Source organism: Dryobates pubescens, chromosome 33 (genome assembly GCF_014839835.1).
Source record: "Dryobates pubescens isolate bDryPub1 chromosome 33, bDryPub1.pri, whole genome shotgun sequence".
NCBI lineage: Eukaryota > Metazoa > Chordata > Aves > Piciformes > Picidae > Dryobates > Dryobates pubescens.
The window spans coordinates 9,726,496-9,746,781 of record NC_071644.1 but is presented as its reverse complement, the minus strand read 5'-3'; the positions used below and the strand labels follow the sequence as shown (position 1 = coordinate 9,746,781).

At 49.3% G+C, this 20,286-nt stretch overlaps 1 protein-coding gene across 5 annotated transcripts in view; it reads right to left on the bottom strand.

The window, feature by feature from the left end:
• Positions 1 to 20,286, bottom strand: part of CAMTA1 (calmodulin binding transcription activator 1) — a 221,235-nt gene that overhangs the window by 4,230 nt on the left and 196,719 nt on the right. Inside the window, exons 12-24 of one of the 5 annotated variants that reach the window (XM_054175744.1) lie at positions 19,892 to 20,031; positions 19,470 to 19,666; positions 19,098 to 19,176; positions 17,878 to 18,193; positions 17,073 to 17,596; positions 15,746 to 15,933; positions 15,134 to 15,380; positions 14,551 to 14,622; positions 13,651 to 13,671; positions 11,396 to 11,589; positions 11,144 to 11,218; positions 6,899 to 6,929; positions 2,471 to 2,652 (exon numbers count right to left, since the gene is read on the bottom strand). In XM_054175744.1, the coding sequence (XP_054031719.1) occupies positions 2,471 to 2,652; positions 6,899 to 6,929; positions 11,144 to 11,218; positions 11,396 to 11,589; positions 13,651 to 13,671; positions 14,551 to 14,622; positions 15,134 to 15,380; positions 15,746 to 15,933; positions 17,073 to 17,596; positions 17,878 to 18,193; positions 19,098 to 19,176; positions 19,470 to 19,666; positions 19,892 to 20,031 (2,266 nt within the window). The remainder of the gene's footprint in view (positions 1 to 2,470; positions 2,653 to 6,898; positions 6,930 to 11,143; positions 11,219 to 11,395; positions 11,590 to 13,650; positions 13,672 to 14,550; positions 14,623 to 15,133; positions 15,381 to 15,745; positions 15,934 to 17,072; positions 17,597 to 17,877; positions 18,194 to 19,097; positions 19,177 to 19,469; positions 19,667 to 19,891; positions 20,032 to 20,286) is intronic. The other 4 variants (XM_054175740.1, XM_054175741.1, XM_054175742.1 and 1 more) reach the window with 4 other exon arrangements.

The following is a 20,286-nucleotide window of genomic DNA, read 5'->3' as shown; positions in this document are numbered from 1 at the left end:
TGCTCTTCAGTGTGTAATGGCTTAAAACAAACCCTGCATCCCACAGCATTTATAAACTTCAGCATCAAGATTCATCCAAATCTATTAGGCTACCACATTTTCTTTTATTAAGCTAAGCTCTGTGTTCAGTATACAAAATGAAGTGTTACATTAAATTGGGAGTGCAGGTCCTTTATCTCTCTAACACACTGACCTGCAGACTGCAGCTGATAATCTCCCCTTGCTCAGAGGAGCTGGCACTGGGAAGCAAGAGAAGTTTTCCCCTCTCCTGGCAGCTGGCTTGAGGCAGCTCCACTCAGCTGTGGGACCTGCAGCATAGTGCAGCCAGAGCAAAGCTGAGGTCCCTGGAACTGCTACCCAGGGCCGAGCACAGGCACATCCAGGCCAGCCCCTGGGAAGCACCAAGGTGGTGGTGAGTGCCCTGCTTCTTTCTCAGAGCTAGGCTGAACAGGAAGGGCCACAGCCAGGGCATACCAAGGTAGACACCAGACCAAGGTAACCTATTTATCGAAGTCACTGTTCTTAAATGAGCCTCCGACTTGCTTTATCAAGAGAACCTACACCTACTTTTTTCCCAACCAATTAATTGTTTATTGGATAGTCTGTATTGCAGCCATTCCTGTGTCTTAAAAGTACTTAGTCCTCATTTAACACTTCCCTTGAGTAAGTTCCTCACATTTGAGTTTGTTACAGCAATATAACACCATGAGTGTGGGACACTGGTATTTCCTCTTCATTATAGCTAAGTGTAATAAACCCTCCACATTAAAAAAAATACAGTCTGAACAGGGATGAGTTTTGGACAAGTTAGAACCTTTGAAAATAGAAGGGCACTATGCTGCTAGGAGAGCTCTGACATGAACAACATACTGCTGCCCTGGTGGAGAAGGTGTTTCTAACCTGATGCCATGTTCTGGGTACAGGAATTATGGTATGAAATACGGGGTGGCATGAGGCAGCTCAGGCTGGGTGCTGCCTGTTCCTGCCACATAAATTACATCCCCAGTGTCCTGAGGGTCCAGCCCAGCAGGTGGACATAGGAAACAGCCTATTTCCACCCATAAATCCTGCACCCTACAAATCCCTCTGCAAAGTCATTCTCTGCCTTTCTGCCCTCCCTGCTCCCATGGGAGATGCTTCTTATCAGGGAATGGTGGGGGAGGATCTCACGGCCTCTTAGGCCTGTCTGGGCCTAATGCCAGAGACCTGGCCAGCCTGAGACCAGCCCAGTGGGGGGGGGGGGGGGGGGGGGGGGGGAAGGGAAGAAAGAGCCCTGGGGGGCTTTGGGATTCTTTGCCATTATGCTTTGTAGTTTCTGTAAAACACAATTTTTCCATTTCAACTTTCCATCACTCTCCAATCCATTTGTGTGAGAGTCATTCCTTTGCCCCTCTCAGGGCAACAGAGGATCTGTCCAGCTCTGAATCAGCACAGGATTATTTGGCAGGGGAAGAGGGCCAAAGTGTGGCATTTGAAGTTAGGAGTATTACCGAATTGCTCTAAGAAAACAAGCACTACTGGGATGTGTAGAAGAGCACTGCAGAAAGGATGTTCCGAGGCCGACGTTTCAGTCCACTTTGGGAGACTTACAGTGAGACTTCTAAGTAACAGAGCAAGTGAGAGTGCTGAGAGCAAGTAACCCCAGCAGGCCACGTAATGACAGATGGTGCAGAAGCCTCTCCAGAGGTCCACAGGCACTGCTCTGCTGGTTGGGATCAAGAAGGAGGGCTGGAGGTGAGGACAGTTAAGTGAGGCACGGCTGCAAGGTAGAGCACATGCACACCAGACAGGGTAATGGGCTCTAGCTCCTGCAAGACTCCAAACAAGGACCACCACCCTATCTCAGCAGCTACTGAAACCATGCACAGAGCTGCAAGGACTGCAAAGGTAATTCTGCACTGATGAAGCCTTCAGCAAAAACCTCCTCAAATAACATTTCCTCCTCTAAGGGACAAGGTCATTCCCTCAGCCATTGCTGAAGAGCAGATGGACAGAGAGCACGTGCAGTAGAGATGGCCACTGACAAGGTGTCTGAATCACAGCTGTGGTGCTGATGCACAGCAAGGGAGAAGATGATGATTTCAGCTGTGAGCTTTGACCCCTAACACTCAGGAGCTCTGTCCAGATTCCCGGACTGCTGCAGCCAAAGCTTCTGCCCTTCCCCTGACTGCTGCTTACTTGGGCACCACACAGGAGGTTGCATTGTGATGTGCTGAAGCAATGTGAAAGCAACAGCCCCCAAAGCACGCAGCAGCTGCTGTCCCCAGGCGCCCTCCCCATGGGGTGTCAGCAAATGGCCTCCTCAGAGAAAGTCACAGCAAGGGATGGCTTCATGGGAAAGCGTAACACAAAGCTGCTCCGTCAGGCTGACTCGGAATGCCCAGCCAGGGAAATGTCATGAGTCTGAATGCTGGAGATCAGTGTAAGGGACAAGGGTGCAGGAGCCAGAGGAGGCTGTCTGGCGAGTTACCTGTTGCTCTGAGAGCTGAACTGGCCTGTGGGACATTTAAGAAAGGGGAGCTCGTGCCTTTTTCCAGATATCTCATTTGGGCAGCAAAACAAGAGAGACAGAAAGGCCCAATAAGAATGACACCCCAGAGCACGTGGTCTGCGAGTTAACACACACATTTGAGCTCCAAACACATTCAGCCCCTGCAAGAGGTAAATGAAAGAAAAATTATTTTGAAAACCCTTGTTGCAGGTACAATGATGCACATCCCAGAATGACATTTTCTCACATCATCCTGAACTCAAATGGGACCTTTCCATCCCTCAAAGTTCTCCCCCACTTGATCTTACTAGGAGACATAAGAAACAGAGTACTTCCATGCACTCAGTGGCTGCTGCACAGCAGATATTAAAATCCCACAAGAAATCCAAGTCCTAGGTGCATAGGAGTAGGAAAGGGCTCGCTGCTGAAATGCCAAGAGAGAAGGGTATGCAGAGAAGGATAGAGTAGCTGCTGTTTATTCAGGTATGAAATAAAAAGTGGTACTTACCAGAGAAACTGACTTCAGGTGTTACATGCACGCTCCCCAAGCCAGAGAGCAGCATTTAATCAAACCACAAGAAATAGAGCAAGAGGAAGGTGCCATGGAAGCACCCAACCTCCATTGCCCACAAGCACAGAGAACCAGTGCTTTGCCCCAGGGAGGGCAGAAAGCCAGCACCTGTCCTAGCTCCTTGTGATCTGCTCCAGATCACTGCAGAGAGGTTACCATGTGAGCAGCTGCCTGTTTCTGTCCCTGTCCTACAGGGGTTCTGAAAAAACTCTCTTTCACAGGAGGCCACAGTGGCTGAAGCCACCATCAGGGAAACATCTGTGTAGCAGGCACTGCAATAAGCTCAAATCCCTCCCCTGGAGCAGGCTCCCCTGAGGTGAAAGCTATTACTTAAAGGCAATAGTAAATGAATTTTATTTCTCTTCTAGAAAATCTTTCAGTTTCTATTGCAGAAAGGGAGCAAGTTTTGTCTCACAGAAGATGACCAATAACCATCTCCCACTTCTCCCTCTTTACAGGTCCTGGTGTAAGGTAACCCAAAATAAACCCAGAAGAAAATCAGTTTCAAAAGAGGTTTTCAAGCTGAACCACAAAAGCAATGCTGTGACCGTTCTGCACAGGCAGCTACATAAGCATGGTGTCAGTGTAGAGAACACAGCCAGCTGTGTGTTAGACAGACACATGTTGCATGCATTCCTTCAGCACATGTGGAGGGCAGCTTGTGCACATCAGAAGGCCCAGAGAGACTTTCCTGGCGTGTGCACACGCCAGCAGATATGCACACAGGTTCCATCAGAATGCAGAGCAGCAAAGAACTGTTTGCTGTGACAGACTTGTACTGCAGAACAGTTGCTAAGACACTCTGTGACCCTTCACAGCAGAGAATGCCCCAGTTTGAATCCCACACCACATGCCAGTCAAGGCAAACCTCTCAGCATCTGCTTTCTGACAATTCCTCATCCACAAAAAGTGCAACAACTGTTTCTCCCCTATACCAGAGACTGGCCTGGTAGCTGCTCCTAGAGCAGAGTCACCACTCAGGATCAGGACAGAGTGGGCATTCAGGGCTGGGAGCCGTGCACCAGCTGTGAGCCTGGACCCTGAGCTTGCTCTTCTGCACAGTCCCCTCCCCAGGGCACTGGCCCTGTAGTACAGGTCAGTTGCAGTGCATCTTGAGACTGCAGCATGCAGTGCTCTCTTTGCAGGAACCCCAGCCCTGAGTGGAAAGGGACAACAGCACAGCTTCACACATTGCACATTCTTTGCAGTTTTGAATCCAAGCAGCCCACTCTGCTATGCATATTTTAAGTTTAAATTATTGTTCCTACTCATGGAACAAAGGTCTTAAACCCCACATCCCCCCCTGTCTGGTATGCCAAGGTTACACACAGTCCTGCCAGTACAGGAGGCAGCACAGCTTCCAGCCTGGGCCATTCCCAGGGCTGCAAAGTGCCCTGAGCAGGGTGTTCTGTGGGCAGCCCAAGCCCATGGGCACCAGGGCAGACAGAGGTGCCTGAGAGCAGGGCACAGCAGGAGCTGTGCTGGCACACCTGCACACAGCCAGCCACATCTGTTAAGCAGGAATTCGCTGAAGCGAAAGAAGAGAGCACCAGAACTGTGAAAAGAGAACTAGCTGGAGGCAGGACACACACAGCACTCCCTTCTCTTACACATTGTGGAGCATGGTCCACAGCTAGCCAGACAAAATCAGGGAAGACTGTGAGACCCCCAGTTATCTGCAGGTACTGTTAAAGAACAGGTCTCCCCACGAAACCCCCTGCTGCAGCACGAGTCTGAGGTAGTGCAGGGAAACATTTGCTCTTTCTCTTGCTGCAGCTCCTCTCTTGCACCACTTTCTCTCAATTCCACTGCTTCCAAAAGGGCTTTGTATCCTCAACGTGATTGCAGTGTTTGGCTTTTGCCAAGAGAGAGAGGCTGCATTCACCTTCCTGGCTGGCATGGGCCCTGCAGCTCGGCCTTCTCTGCAAGCGTGTCAGGTGCTGCAGGAGCTCAAGGGCTGCTGCCACAAAAGGCACTTGCTGCGTTGTGAGGGCTGAGAAGCTGCAGGTCCTTGCTCAGACCCGTCTTGGGGCAGGAGGAAGGAGGTCAGGACACTGCCTGCTGGGGAGGGAAGGTGTGCTTGAGGCAGCCCTGAGCAGCTCTGCCCTGCAGCCACTGCTCTGCTGTACTAAGCAGATATCACTGTCTGCAGCATTCGTTACTGCTCCATGGACACCTGAGCCCAAGATCAGAGATGGCTGAACTTTCTGGGGGGTGGTTTTGTATAAAAGCAGACACTTTGGTCCTTACAACAGATGAAGGTCTATTGCCCTCATCAGAATGATCTTTTGGTTTTATAGTTACTTATAGTGAATCTTATTTTTCAAAATGGAATCAGGCTCTTTCTTCAAGAGGCTTTTAAAACCAGACACTCAACTGTAGACAAAGAATTACCAGCCCTAGTTATACTCAGAGCATCAGGTAAGTAAAAACAAGTCACCCAGTCAGGTCCCCATTATGAGAATACAGGCTATCCATACATAGTTCCTAAATTAACCTGCATTAATTAGTTGTAAAGCACTTCGCCATAGGTGCTAACACCTGGAGCTGCAGTGTTCCAGCTGACAGCTTCAGAGTGCTGATGTCTCTGCAACCAGAATGAAGTTTCTCTTCATCAGGGCAAGAGCCATCAAAGCAGCACTTCAACAGTGAAGGCGTATATAGGCCTCAGTCCTTGTTTCATTCAATTCTGTCTTGATTAGTCATTAGCAAAGAACACAAATTATTACTTGAAAAAAAAAAAAAAAAGGGGGGATATGCAATAAAAAATGGTAGCATGGAATTCATCAGCTCTTGCTTCTTTGTTAGGCTCAAACAAATAAGGAAGTCTCCAGCAGGCTTAAGTCTGATTCGTACATTGACTTCCAAGTCATAAAAATCATCTCTGCGATTCCAAGCCAGTAAAGGTCCACGGCCAACAATTCAGTTCTCTGAATGCCACGGGGAAGGAGTCCAGGCCACCCCTTCCTCCCTTGCTGAAACAGCAGTACACAGGTGGTGCAGGCTTTTACAAAAGCTCTGCTGTCCTGCCTCCTCTCAAATGCAAGACGGTACTGGGCAGCGCTGCTGACAACTCAGGCACCTGCCTTGAGAGCCACCGCATTCCCTGCTCATACAGGGACTGTGACCTGCCATGGGCATGCTCTGGCACCTTCCCACCCTGCCACGGGACAGCAAACCGCCCTGCTGGGGACCTCCTCATGCAGGGACTGCTGACAGCAGCTCCCATGGCACTAACTCACACAGCTGGAAAACAGCTGGTCCTAGTAAGGTAACCAGACATGTAGCTTAGCAAAGACCACTCTCTAGAAGACAAACATTTGTGCTTAACCACCTCAGGGAGGGAAAAGCAGCATTATGAGCAGTTCTGCTTCTCTGTGGCTCAGGCAGTAACCCCTATTTAGAGCAGGCTGCATCTGTACCACAGCTTCCTACAATCCAGCCCAAATGCTGTCACAGCCCCATGACAAAAGACATTGTCACCCATTGAGTGTGTGTGAGCACAGACCCTGGCAAGTTCCAAAATCTACTGACAGCCATTTTGGATACTGAAGAAGTCCCCCACAGAGAGTGCAGCCTCAGCATGCCCATGATGGAGAAACATGGCCTCTGTCACACAGTCATGCACCGGAACATCTACTGCAGAGCTCTGTCCTGTTGTAAAAGCAGCAGTGTTAGTCATTGCAGTAGGGTTAGTTTATAGAGGATTCTGGTTTGTAGAATTAATGGAGGTGAAACTCACTGGCATATCTCGGCTGCAGCCCCATGCAAGCAAGCAGAAAGCAAAAGAATTTAAAATGGAAGAGAGGAACTGGCTAGCAGGCAGCTACACTCACCCTTTTGTACAGCCTATGGTCCACCAGGGGGCTTCAGATTGCAAAACAATACCAAAGAGCTATTAGCACACAAATGGCAATAACCATACCTTACCAAAGCTCCAAGTCAGGGAGGAGGAGACAACACTTCTGCTTGCCTGGAGAGAAAGAACCCTTCCCACTCCTGCCTACCGGACTTCTCCTCTTTAGCAAGGAGGAGCAGTCCTGTGTTCAGCTGTTTAAGTGCAGATGTAAAAAGCAAGTAAAATAAAGCCAATACTGTTACCCCTGTGGCATTCCTAGCTGTATGCTGCCTTCTCTTGGAGCAATTGTCTGTTTTCTACCTCATTCCAAATGCTAATCCATGAAACCCACTGCAGAGCATCACCACAGCCTAGCCATGGCGCTGACACCTCTCCAGTGTAAAATTTTCCTAAGAAGCAGAGAAAGAATAGGAAAGAGAAGGTCACCTTCCCAGTGAGAGCTGACTGTACAGACCACACGTGGACTCAGCTCAGCAAACCCAAACCCTCTCTGTAGCTCTTGCAACTTTTTGTGCATCTAGATGTGTCCTATCTGGGGATCACTAAGTAGGTGATGTCTTCCCAAAACCACTGCATAGGCAAACCCTTGATTCTCCCTTGCCCAGGACAGCCTGTCAGAGACAGTGCAACTCACAGCAGGTCTAAGGGCAAGTCTGGGGTTGAAAGTTAGTCACATGCCAGTTGATGAGGCTGGGCACCACAGGAAAATGGGCAAAACTCTGCAGGAAGTGTCTATTTCTCATTCTTAACAAACAATACTGCTGTGACAAGTCATGTTGATGCCATGTTATGGCTGATGCATGTTTTTCATCAGATCTCTGAGGACATGACAATAGATGGATCAATACATTGGGTTTTTTCCCCAAAGCCAAAAGGAAACGGTAGATGTCTGAATGTCAGAATGGCTGCTGCTGATGGATGACCACTTGTGTCTCACAGACATCTGCTAACATCCAGCTGCCAGAGCTCTAACATCTTCCCTAAGGATATACTCAACCAAAACTTACAGTTCAGATTCTCATCAGTGTCTGCACCTCCTTTACTGAGAGAGCTCCAACCACAGAACCTCTCTCATTAACTCTCCTGAAACATCTGGACCACCCCCGGATCAGGCAACAAGCATAAGGTCAGGAGATCAGAAAGCCCAGGACCAGCATGCCTGTGCATCCCAGATTCTCAAGCTGGCAGGAATCTTGTCTGCTCTACCAAGCCTCTGCACCAAAATCTAACCAGCATACCAGGACACGACAACTGCTGAAGCTGTTCTGAATGCTCTTGGAGAGAGCTCTCAGAACTGGCTTGAAAGCGGACTTTGACCGATTTAAAATAGGAGTAAGTCTCACCTAAGGGCTACAGAATGAGATCTTATTAAGAGTCCTTTATTGTGCCAGAAACAGAACCTGCCTGTGCACAAAAGCCTAGGTTAAACAGCTTCTGTTTTCTAAGGTTGAACTCCTGAGCTGTAAGAATTTACTGCCTTTTCACCTTGCTGTCCTTATTGCAGACGGCAAGTGGTTTTTACAGCTGCCTCTGCCACCTCTATCAGCTGACAAATCTGCCACAAGATCCTGTTTCTTGGATGCTCCCCTGCTTGCCCTTGGATGCTCCCCTGCTTGCCCTTGGATGCTCCCCTGCTTGCCCTCTTTTCCCTCACTCCCTCGGATTTTCCAAAAACAACTGCAGTTTCTATCCCTCGTTCTCACGAAGCCCTGTGCTTTAACAAGTGGCTCCACAGTGTCATTTTCACACTCCTGAGCATTAAACATTAGATGTTAGCTGCTATGGTGTGCCCCTGGATCTTCAGGAGCTTGGATGGATAAAGCATTTCTTTATGGAGCCTGAGGCTCGGATTTCTTGTTTACAGCAGCAGTGTGCTCATTTTGAACATGTCAAGAGGAGTCCACAGCAAGACTCCAACAATCATCACTTCTGAAATCATATGTGGGGCTGTTAGCCCAGGTAGGAGTTGCACCAGCATCAAGCTGTATCCTGGGTTACACTGCACAGGATGCACAGGGAATTGAATGTGTGTAATTAGGAGGCTTATGCAGAGGTGGTTTTAAACCTACTGAGCATCCTAGGTTTTATTCCTCTGTCCTGAGGAAGAGGTGAGCAAGTCAAGCAGTGAGGAATAACACTAACTATTAAGACACAGAAAATTCGGAGAGCTTGAAGAAGAGCAATGAGAAGGAGGCAATTACCTCACCTTCCACCTGGGTACCCCAACATACATGCAACACAAACAGGGTAGCTCAGAAACAAAGTTACACAGCCAGGTTTGGGGGGAATGAACGTGGATAGTCTTGCCAGGACATGGCTGTGCCGGGGAAAGGTGTGGGTCTGCCCTTGGGGTTGGGGGGCAAGGAAGCAAACTGGTCAGAGTCATCAGAGATGTGAAGCTCTGTTTTAGTAAGTAGATCTGTATCACTTCTGGAATTATGCTGGAATTCCATGGATGAATTCCCAAGTAACCACAGCTGCTAACAAAGTGCCCAAGAACCAAGCCAGGGCTGCCACATAAGCCAGAGAGACCCTCGTGACAGTGGACTCTCCACTGCCCCCCACACGCTCCATAAACACCCAAGACCTCAACCCGTCCCTAGAGATGCGCAGCAGTAGCACTGCTGGAGAGAGGAGATGGACTGAAGGCAAAGGGATGGGTCTGGCAAACTTCAGTGATGCAAAAAAAGAGTCTTGTTCTACAAAGGGAAGAGGAAATGCAAAGGCAGCAACGACCTGAAGGCACTGCAGGAATCATGGACAATTTAAGCCCTGACGAGTCTGCCTTACCTGACAGCTGCAGACTGAGCATGGCTGAAGTGCATGGCGCATTCTGGACACCGGTGGAAACCCTGGGACACAGCAAGTCATGAGGCAGTCTCTGGGCTTGTGTCTGAGAGCTGGCTCTAAGAGCATCTGGCAGGTCAACCCCAGAGCCTGTACAGATGGGAACAAGCTCTTGGGTTCATCAGGGACTGCCTGTATCTCAAGCAGATCTGAGAAGATACAAAAGTTCTGAGCCTTCCACGGCTTCAGCGGGACAAGCTGCCTGAGAAATACAACACAACAAACCTTTCGGTCTCTTCCACATGCCCTGCTGAGAGCAAGGAGCCACTTGTCCTTCCTCATCAACAACTGTGGCTGTCTCAAGTGCATTTGGAATTGGTCTGGGAGCTACAAAGCCCTCTATTGTCTACACATTACTTCGCACTGACCCTGCAAGGAAGATATCCTTCCACAACGTAAGTCACACTGACCTCCTGCACACTGCAGCTCTGCAATCCCACAAAAAGGTTTGAATCTCTTTCTAAAAATCACATTTATCAGATGCCTCTCTGCCTATCAGAGCTCTCCTTGTTTGAGCATCACTGGGCTTAACTAGACAGGCTTCAAAGTGCATCAGGTCTGACCAAGCTCCTGAGTGGATGAAATGCATGTGTGGTGAGAATGGAGGGCACAGGGCCAAGAAAGATCTGAATTCACTTTTGTCTAGTCAAAGTTCCAGTCTGCAACCTGATCCGATCTGGGATCCTTTCACTGGAGAAACAAAACAAACGTCCTGAGTGTGGCAGAGCAGAGGCAGGGTAGTGCTGGCTGCCATCTGTGAGCACTGTGGCAAGCCCACACAGTGCCCATCCTGGAGGCCCCAGTTCATCATCGTGTCTGTGTATGCTCCCAGCTCACTGCGGTGTGGAATGGCTGCCATGAAACAACTCCTCTGCTGCTCTGCTGGCACATTACACCTACCCACATCAAAAAAGAACCTGTATGTGATGGGAGCCTACCAAATGATCCTGTGCCCAAAGTAGAGGCATTTCCAGTGTGCACCAGACGTTGTCACATTTGCCCTCTGCCACAGAACATGAATGCTTTGTGCGGCACTTACAAGCTGTAGTTGTGAATCAAGCAAGCGTTTTCAAACTTCCTTAAGTTCAACTTTTAAAGTCATGTGCCTTGGTTTGTTCAAAGCTTCCTTACTCTGTGTCTGCCCAACACAACCTGGTCTGCTTTACTGTATCAGCAATGGAGCTGAACATGGTTCTCTAGCAGCAGCAGCACTAAGTTAGAGGTTTCATCTTTGTAAGTACATCTCGGAAGCAGCTGGACTTCATTATTTGAAGATCTGTAGCAAGGTGATCCTTTACGTCACACTCACTGCTGACACTCTCGAGTGCTGTTGCACTGCTCTAGTGAAGGGCAGATAGCAAAGACTGTGTCATACCTGTGGCGGCAGCGTCGTAAAAACCGCATGATCTTGCGAGCAGCTTGGTCCTGCTTCTTGGTAAGCAGACTGCTTCTAAACACAAAAAACAACACTGAAGCCTAGGTAGAACTGGACAGAATAATGCTAAAGGCAAGAACAGTCATCCTATGAACCACTGTCTGTTTCCCACTGGCCTCTGTAAATTACAGCACAGCCCTGACAAAAGCAAACACAATCCATAAAGATCCTGGTAGCACCCCCGGCGCCCACCTGAGTTTCTGCTGCACGATGGTGGCTGCCCGGCGGTTCTGCCTCCTCTTCCCGCACTCCTTGTAGCTGCGGTAGTACTGCTGGATCAGCATCGCGGCTCGGCGGCTCTGCTGGAATTTCTTCTGCTCATAGTAACTTCGGAATTTGCTCTGGATAAGAATGGCAGCTTGTGTCATCTTTTTATAAAGTGCATACTACAAGAGAAACAAAGAGAGGCTGAGGCACTCCGACAGCAGCAGACAGAAGTGTGTGCTGAAAGACTCTGGTGGCACCAGTGACTGTCTGCTCATCGACTGGAGGCTGTGAGAGAAGTGTGACAGCAGCAGATTAGCTGCAGAGCAGAGTCTGCATCAAGACAGTCAATAGCTGTTTTGTTATCCCTGGAACAGCTCGATGGGATTCACAGAGTGCTTTAGAGTTGAAGGAACTTTTGAAAGCTCACCTAGCCCACCCCCCTGCAGTCAGCAGGGACACCTACAGGCATAGCAGGCTGCTCAGAGTCCCAGACCACCTGACCTGGAGTGGTTCCAGGGATGGGGCTTCTACCGCCTCTCTGGGCTACCTGGGCCAAGCTCTCACCACCCTCATCATCAAGAACGTCTTCCTTCAGCTAGTGTAAAATTAGTTAAACCATCAGCCCTTGTCCTGTCACAGTAGGACAACAATGTATAAAAGTTGTTCTCGTACCCCTGAGCTAACATCACCACAGAGGTTTTCAGCTCTTGCTTCTCTTATTTTGAAAGTTTTAACACTTTCAAAGCCCGTGTGTCTGTTGCTCCTGGATACTTTATCAGATAGGCGAGACAGATAACAGCCACTGCCCTGGACAGGCGAATGCCCTAATGTATCTCAGGGGACTTTCCCAGTCTGTCGGGGAGAAAAAAACAACCACCAAAAGCAAAAGCAAACAAACACACTTTTCCCCAGCATCACCCCACAGCAAGGACCCATCCACATCACCACAATTTACCAAATTTCACTTTTTGGAATTGAAGCAGTCATTAGGTGCAGCTATATTTTGCCACCTTTTTTTGTGTGTGTGTGGTTTTATTTTTCTTTTTTCAACATTTTTCAACATCCAATAGATCAGATTGTGGTTTGAAATTATCTACTTTATGTAAGCCCACTCACAGGTTGGTCATGGTTTTCCTTCCCATTTTTAGCCTAGACAGGACTTCTGTGGCTGAGTTACACATCCCTGAACAGAAGGGTTCAGCTACAACACCATGATGCGAGCCATGGCTGCACAGAGGCAGCCACAAGCCTGCGCTGACCTCAGCAATGCAGAAACAAGAACAAAGGAACAAGGCACAAGAAAACAGCAGTCACTTGACACACTAGACCCCATTATGTTTGCATTCACCTCTAAGATCCACTTAGCTGAGGAGCGGCTGCCTCTCCTCCTTTTCCCTCCAGCTGGGAAGAGGATAAATGGAGAAGGTGCGCAACCTCTGTGAGGTGGGAAAACACAGCCAGCACAGCAGCCCCAGAGGGCTCAGCTCACTTGTGCTGATGGAGCAGTCAGAAGGGAGCTGTGGATGGAAAATTACCCTGAAGTCACATTCTCTCCAGGAAGAGGATGTCCTGCCTCCTGAGTAGATCTGAGAGAAGCTCAGCTGATTCTATTATTTGATGAGAGCAGGACATTGCACAGCTGAGAAATCCATTTTTACAGCAGAAAATTATTAGCTGTGGACAATTTCAGACTGGCACCAACAGTTGTGCCTCTAGTCTGAATGAGCAGCAATGTATAGGAGATGGTGGTCACAGGAACTTGGGGCAGATGAATGTGCAGAATACTTTGCCGGGCAGGCAGGCAGGACACAGTGGACACTGGCTGCATGGGTGGGACAGGTGTCCTCCTGTGCTCCCCAAATGCAAAGACCACCAAGTGAGGGCCGAGTAGCAGCAGCAAAGGAAAGTTTGTCCTCCAGAAACTGGCTTCAAAACCTTCCCCACACCTTGGCCCATCACTGCTTACTCAAGTATCTGAAGTATCTATTGAAGCAGGAGAGCTTTATTCTATTTTGTGGGGTTTTTTTAGCTATACTGCTCCACTGATGTGCAGGGGCATGGCAGCCCTTGGCACCTCCCATCAGGTTTGCTTTGTCAGGGACTTCTCAACCACAGGGATTTCTGAGCAGGTGCTACTAAAACACTTCTCTAAACACCAGGTTTTCCTGGCTTATACTGAGTGTGAGAGTCAGTGACCCACAGGGAGTTATTTCCAAAAGAGTGCTTGTATTTGTTATTACCTTCAAGGCTATCCAAGTAAGCTTAGGGAGAAACAGAAAAATAAAGAGTTAATGTTAGTTCTGCAAATAAAGAATGAAAAAAAACCCCCAAAACAAAACCCCCAAACCATCTTCTCCCAAAGAGAAGCGATTCCAGGATCCAAGACAAAGCAGCTTTTCAAAGGAATTTAGCTTCTCTGTTACTGGAAGCATTACTCCAGAATGACATCCACCTGACAAGTTGAACGTGAATCATGATGCCATCACCTAACACTAGAAAGCCTTCCCAAAGAAATGTTTCTGTGGGTTGTAAAAGAGCACAGGCATCTTGCCTTTCACTTTACATACCATGCTGCCAGACAGCTTGAGTCTAGGAGGGTACAGTGAAGAGAGACTGAAGTCCCTCCCTGCCCAACCCTCTCCAAAACAACCCAAACAATCCAAAACCACCCAACTGAAAAGGAAAAAGCATCTTCTTTTTCTAGGGTTGAGAACTCAGCCTAAAAGAGTCTCCAACTAGAGTCTGGAGAAGCAATTCGCATTGAACTAACCAACAGACTTTGTGCAAGAGCCAACAACCAGGTTTTCATCTTTGCCTTTATCAAAGGCAAAACCAACTTCAATTTCACAATGAAATTTGGCAAGCACCTAGTCAGAGAATAGTCACCATGCTCCAGCATGCATGAAGGCCAGCATGGAATGCCTCAGTGCCCTCTATCTCACAGCACAATGCAGCTCTCAAAATTCCATCAAGGATTGCTGCTAAAATTAACATTCAGGACACGAGTTTTCTTCCCTTCTCAAGTTGTCTGAGTAGGGCATTTCGTTACCACATACTGAAAAGCAGACAAGTGGAGCAGTGAAGCAGTGGCATAATCCCCTCACATGGCTGTGCTCCCAACATTGCACCTCCCTCATTACCTGTTTGTATTTTCGGTAGCAACGCTGAATGACAGCCGCAGCCACCTCCTGCTGTTCCCGGAGAGGACGACCCTGCGTGGAGAAGCAAAGGAGCAATAAGGAGTCAGGGTTGCACTAAAAAACAGCACAGATGATGGTAAGTGGCTCGCAGCAGCTTGCAGGGCACCTGCTTCTAAATCTCTCCTGTCAGGGATACCTGGTCTCCTTTAGGTCTGGGCATTTCCTAGAGATGTCTCTGCTTTCAATTCAGCTAAGGGATAACCTTGAAATTTGATCTTTACACCAAGGAGGCAACTAACCAGCACCAGGACGTGCTTTGTGAGTGCTGTTTCAGCACAGAAGGCATGCTAGGGCACAGCATGCTCACCAGCCTAGGGAAAAAAACCCAGAAACCCAGATTGCTCTCTCAAGTATGGTAGCTGCTGGTTAAACAGTAACAAGCAAATGCTAGAAGCATTGAAAAGGTCATGACAGAAACTGTATTTTGGTCCCAGGAGCAGGAACTACCCCACACTCTTATTTTATAACAAACTAGGCTCTGTCACCTGTAACAAGGAAGACATGAGGTGTTCTGGCCACGTACCTTGTATTTCCTGAACACTGTCTGGACGAGTTTGGCAGCTTCATAGAGTTCTCTCTGCTCATGATCAGACAGAGTTAACTGTGCAAACTCATTTTCTACCTTCTCGCTGGTGGATGCACTCAGAAATTCAGACCAGTCTGCTGCTGAGGGAAGGCTGGGTTTCTCAAAAGCTATTTCACTGATTGGTGAGCCTGCAGGGCTCAAGCTGGTGTTCGAAGAAGGGGTCAGGGGTTCACTGTACAGACTTCTGAAATACCAATCACAGTAGGAATTATTGGTTCACAAAGTGCCTAGGCTGGCATCACAGACAAGGACTACAACAGTCCTGAGTTCAAGGCAGAAGTCTGTGCTCACCTCCCTCTCTCCAAGGATATCCCACATTTGAGCCTGCCTGTACTGCACTGCACAGACTTGGTGCTGCAGAAGTTACAACCAGACTCTGTGGGCACTTCCCCCTCCTGCTGCCTATACTCCTTCCACATTTCTGTAGCTGTGCTGGTAAGCATACATTGAGTCTCACTGAGAAATGCCCCCTACCTGTTAAGGAATCACTGTTCACTGCCCAGTGCTCACATCACCAAACCCCAGAGTGAGGGCAGGGCCCCGACTGACCTTATCTGTGCAGCACTCGGCAGATGCTCGACATCAGCGAGGTAACTGGCCAGCCAGCTCATCGTGGTGCTCATGGCAGCATTCTCTGTCCTCTCCACCAGGGGTGACTCCATTGGCACAAAATTCTCCCGCTTGATCCTGTCAGGCGTAGCTTCGATGATGTGCTCTGCAAGTGTCATCATGTTCACCTGGGAGCGGGGAGAGCGAAGCAAACTTTTTCTGCTGGGTAGCAGGAGCTGCAGGTTACAGCCCAGCTTAAGGCAGACTGCCCCCAACCCTGAGGCAGCTGGAGACTACTGTGTGTCTCAGCACTGGAGAGAAATTCCATAACCAAAGCTCATCTGCTTTCTTGTCTCTGCAGGGTCTTAAACCCAGACCTCTTCCACAGAGTGTACAGGGAGCCTGAGAGACTGGTGAAAGGTTCAGGTCACTGGACATTTGCTGTTTGTTACTGACAGCTGTCAGCTGCTAGCTCATTTCCAAAGGAAAAGCAGCCACGCTGCCCTCTCACCAAGATGTGCAGTAGAACATAATGGGACAATGAAAGCACACCAGGAGAAGTTGAAACCCTTGAAACCATGGCTTTGCCAGGAGTCCTTCTGAAGCACATCCCTCTACCCACCAAGGTTCACAGGATTTTAATACAGAGAATAGCTCTTGCTTTGCAATATCTGCTTCACCAGCAGGACAGAACACTCAGAGGTGCCAAGGCAGCTCAAGCACACTGTGCTCCCACTACTCCTGCTGATCAGAAGAGCATGCACAGCACCCTTCCCCCAGTAACAGTGACTAGTTCTCAGCTGACCATCCTACTTCTGTGGTGGATTTATTTCCCCTGTTCCATTCCTGGTGGGATTTTTCCTTCTTCAAACCTACTGCTTCTCCCCTTCTCCACTCTTACCTCCTTGTCCCTTGAAGTGCAGCAGCCTGGCCTGCAACCACAGTACTGTCTCTCTCAGGTCACCTTGTCCTCATAGGGACTGCTTCCCAGTTCCCAAAGGACTGTGAGGTCATCTCAGTCTCAGTTACCAATGTGAGCAGCAGGCTCTGCTTTTTCCTTGCCAAACTGCAAATGCCTCTGTGCATTCTGTGTGCTGCTGAAGGGTACCCCAGTGGGTGACCCCACCTACTAACCATCAGCCTTAGTGTCTGGGTTGAAAGGACACTCTGAAATCAGCTGAAAGTGGACATTCACTGCACAACCACCTCCTTTCACAAAGCACGGTGCAGACTCTCTAAAGGCCCCCACAGAAGTTCCTCACACTTAAGCTCCTGTGCAGCCACTATGCTCTCAGACTGCTGGTCCTGGTGTTGTGGGTATGCTTACCTGCAAGTCATCCATGTGGTGCAAGCAGTCCTCATCCCCGGCACTGTCCCTATAGGACAAGAGCTCTGCATCCACCATCTCCCTGTCAGCCATCATCAGCACATTCATCTGCTCTCGCTGGCGTAGCCGATGGGCTACAGCCTCCTTGCCCAGCGCAGTGCCCTTCTGGCTCCCTGCCACCTGCACTGCAGACACACCAATGTAAATGTCTTTAGGGCTCCATTTGATGCCTGCGTGGCTGCCAGAGCCCCGGTACCCAGGAACTTCTGGTACGTGCTGGGAGAGCTCCCGGCCATAGTCCCTCATCCCTTCACTGGGGCTGATTGTCTCAGTGGCAGATTGCTTGGAGCTGGAGTTCTGCTTCCTGATGCTCGGCTGCTCCAGGCTCAGTGCAGTGGAAAGCAGCTTCTCTTGCCTGGCTTGAAAATATTCAGGGCTCAGCTTATGCTTTTTGGGTGCAGGGTAATCTTTCTGACTCTCACTACTGTAGTAACTGGAAGGCTCTGATCTTGGTCGTCTCAGCTCTGAAAACAAACAGATCAACAGTCAGAACAAAACATGCAGGTGGGAAGCTTGTGCCAAGTTCTAGGACACCTGACAGCAACTGCCAGGGCAGGCATTCACTCCTCTTCCCCATGCTTACCCAAGCCCATGGAGCACTTGACAGAGTCCCCCAGGAAAAGAGCTAAGCATGGACAGCAGGGCTACACCTGGCATCTGCTGCTCAGGTAAGCTCCTTGCCCTCAGTTTTTCACATGCCAAATGTCAGCAAAGCAATGCATACCCTCAGAGTTGCTTTCATTACCTGTGTTTGCACTGGAAATCACAGTGACTCCCTTCTGAGGCTCCTGAGAGGCAATGAGCTCACTGTGCCACTGGGATGCCCAGTTCTCTGTGTTGGAGTCTGCGCTTGAGGGGCACTGACCCGGGGGGGTTTGCCCAGTCTGAGCTTGCTCATCTCTCTGTAGCTGCTCCAAGCACTCTGCCAACTTCACGTGGCCCCGGGACCGGGCAATAGCCAGCGGCAGCCTTCCAAGGGAGTCAGGAATGGAGATGGCTCGGCGGTCCCACTTGTACAGCACGACAGCCGCGTCCGTGTGGCCGAGGGCACACGCCCACATCTGTAAAACAGAAGACAACTGCCCCACTGACCTGCCTCCTCCTTTCCTTCTTGGCAAGGCCGTGGAGTCTGGTCCCCAGCTCACGGGAAAATGACCCCGATAAGCATAGCCACAACGTGCCTAAACCCTAGCAACCACCCACCCTCAGCCGGCAGGGAGGAAAAGAGGCCTGCTCTTCCCTCCTGCAGCAGAGAAACCTCAACCCGCTGAATGAAGGTGACAGCTTGACAGGTTCCTACTGGGTTTGGGTTTGTTTTGACTCTGGCATCCTGGCAGGGACAGAAAAGCCTCATCCACAAAGCAATCTCTGAGATCAGAAAGATGCAGACAGGACTAAAGGTTGGGAACAACAAAATCAACAGTCTGCTGTTGTAAACCGGCACCTCTGCTTCCACCTGCTTTGGCTTTTTACTTGTCCAGATTCTCAATCACCATTTCATGGTTCCAGTGACTGAGACACTGCAATGACCTTATGACCTTTACAGTCAAAGGGAACACCACGAAAGCAAGCGTGCAACGTCCTGTCCCTGCATGAAGGTGGAGCCTAAGACTGGGTAAAACACAAGCCAGAGCCATCTGTCTGTCTCCTTTCCTCACATTACTCAATGCCAAGGCTTTTTCTGTCAACAACAATAGTGCTGTGTTACCATTTACAGAGCAAGGAGACACAGAAACATCTTCTCTCCAGAGTGTGAAACACATCAGGAAAACAACACATCAGGAAAACAACACATCAGGAAAACAACACATCAGGAAAACAACACATCAGGAAAACAACACATCAGGAAAACAACACATCAGGAAAACAACACATCAGGAAAACAACACATCAGGAAAACAACACATCAGGAAGAACTCCAAAAGGTGCTCAGACTCTCTCAGAAGTTTCAGTCTCTGCTCTTACCAGCGGAGTGCAGGAGAAATGATCCACATTCAAAGGGTCAACTTCAAGCTCCAGATCAATGCTGTCTGCATGTTTGGTGCTGCAGAGGAAACAACAGAAGAAATGATGCTCTGTAGCCATGCACCACATCACAAATCAGTGGCTATGCATATGCCCGTGACAAACATTTACTACAGATGGTGTCCCTACCAGAGCCTCTGAGAGCAGGATACATCCAGCAGTTGGACTTGCTCTTGAGAGGGGGAGGACAGGAACAAGTTTAGGGACATGGCTGTTTGTAAGGGACAGTCAGAAGCCTGGAGCAAGCAGACCTTAGGTATGCTTCTGCCATGCCTGTATTGACAGCCAAGAGTCCAAGGGGCTGGAGCTTACCGCCATTTGATGAGGGTCTGGATCAGGGTAGCATAGCCCTGGGCAGCGGCCAGGTGGAGCAGTGTCATTCCTCGGAAGGTCTTCGAATGGATCAGGTGTTTGGACTTTGCCCAGCAGGCACGGCTCATCATCTTCTCACACACCACCACCACGCGGCTCTCGAAGCAGCTGCCCAGCGTCCCAGTCCCAGAAACGCACTGAAACACCACACAGCCCAGCTGAACCATGCAGCCTGCCCTGAGCTGGCAGCCTGCCCCTTCTAGAAGTACTGAGACAGTGGCAAATTCCAGGTAAAGCCAACTGCTGTTAAAGACACCCAGAAGTCAGACTTGGCCAGGAAAAAAACAGATCTCCAGACCCCCAAGCCTCTCTCTGGTAAAAAAGTGCAAAGCTGCCATGTCTGGACACAGCAGGGCTCCTACCTGCACCTGTGTTCCTCCATTTCCACTCCCATTGCTCCCCCCTCCAGCTCCTTGTTTGTGCTGCTGGGAGCCTGTCATTTCAGCCATTCTCCTCTCCATCTGCTCAAGTCGCTCCAATATGGACATCCTGAACTGGTTATCTAGGTTGGAGAGAGACAGAATAAGGACATTTCCATGGGAAGCAAGCTCCGGTTTGGACAGCCTACCACAGGAAGCCACAAACAGCTACCCAGAAGTCACACAGGAGATTTGTTCTGCTTGGCACTGCACAGGGACCCTTGCCCTGCAGCATCCTAGGCTCTTGAAGTGCCTGCACCAGACCTTTGCCTGCAATTCCAGAAAACTTCCTTAATGAAAACAGCCAGAAAAATTGTAACCACAGGCAACGGATTCTG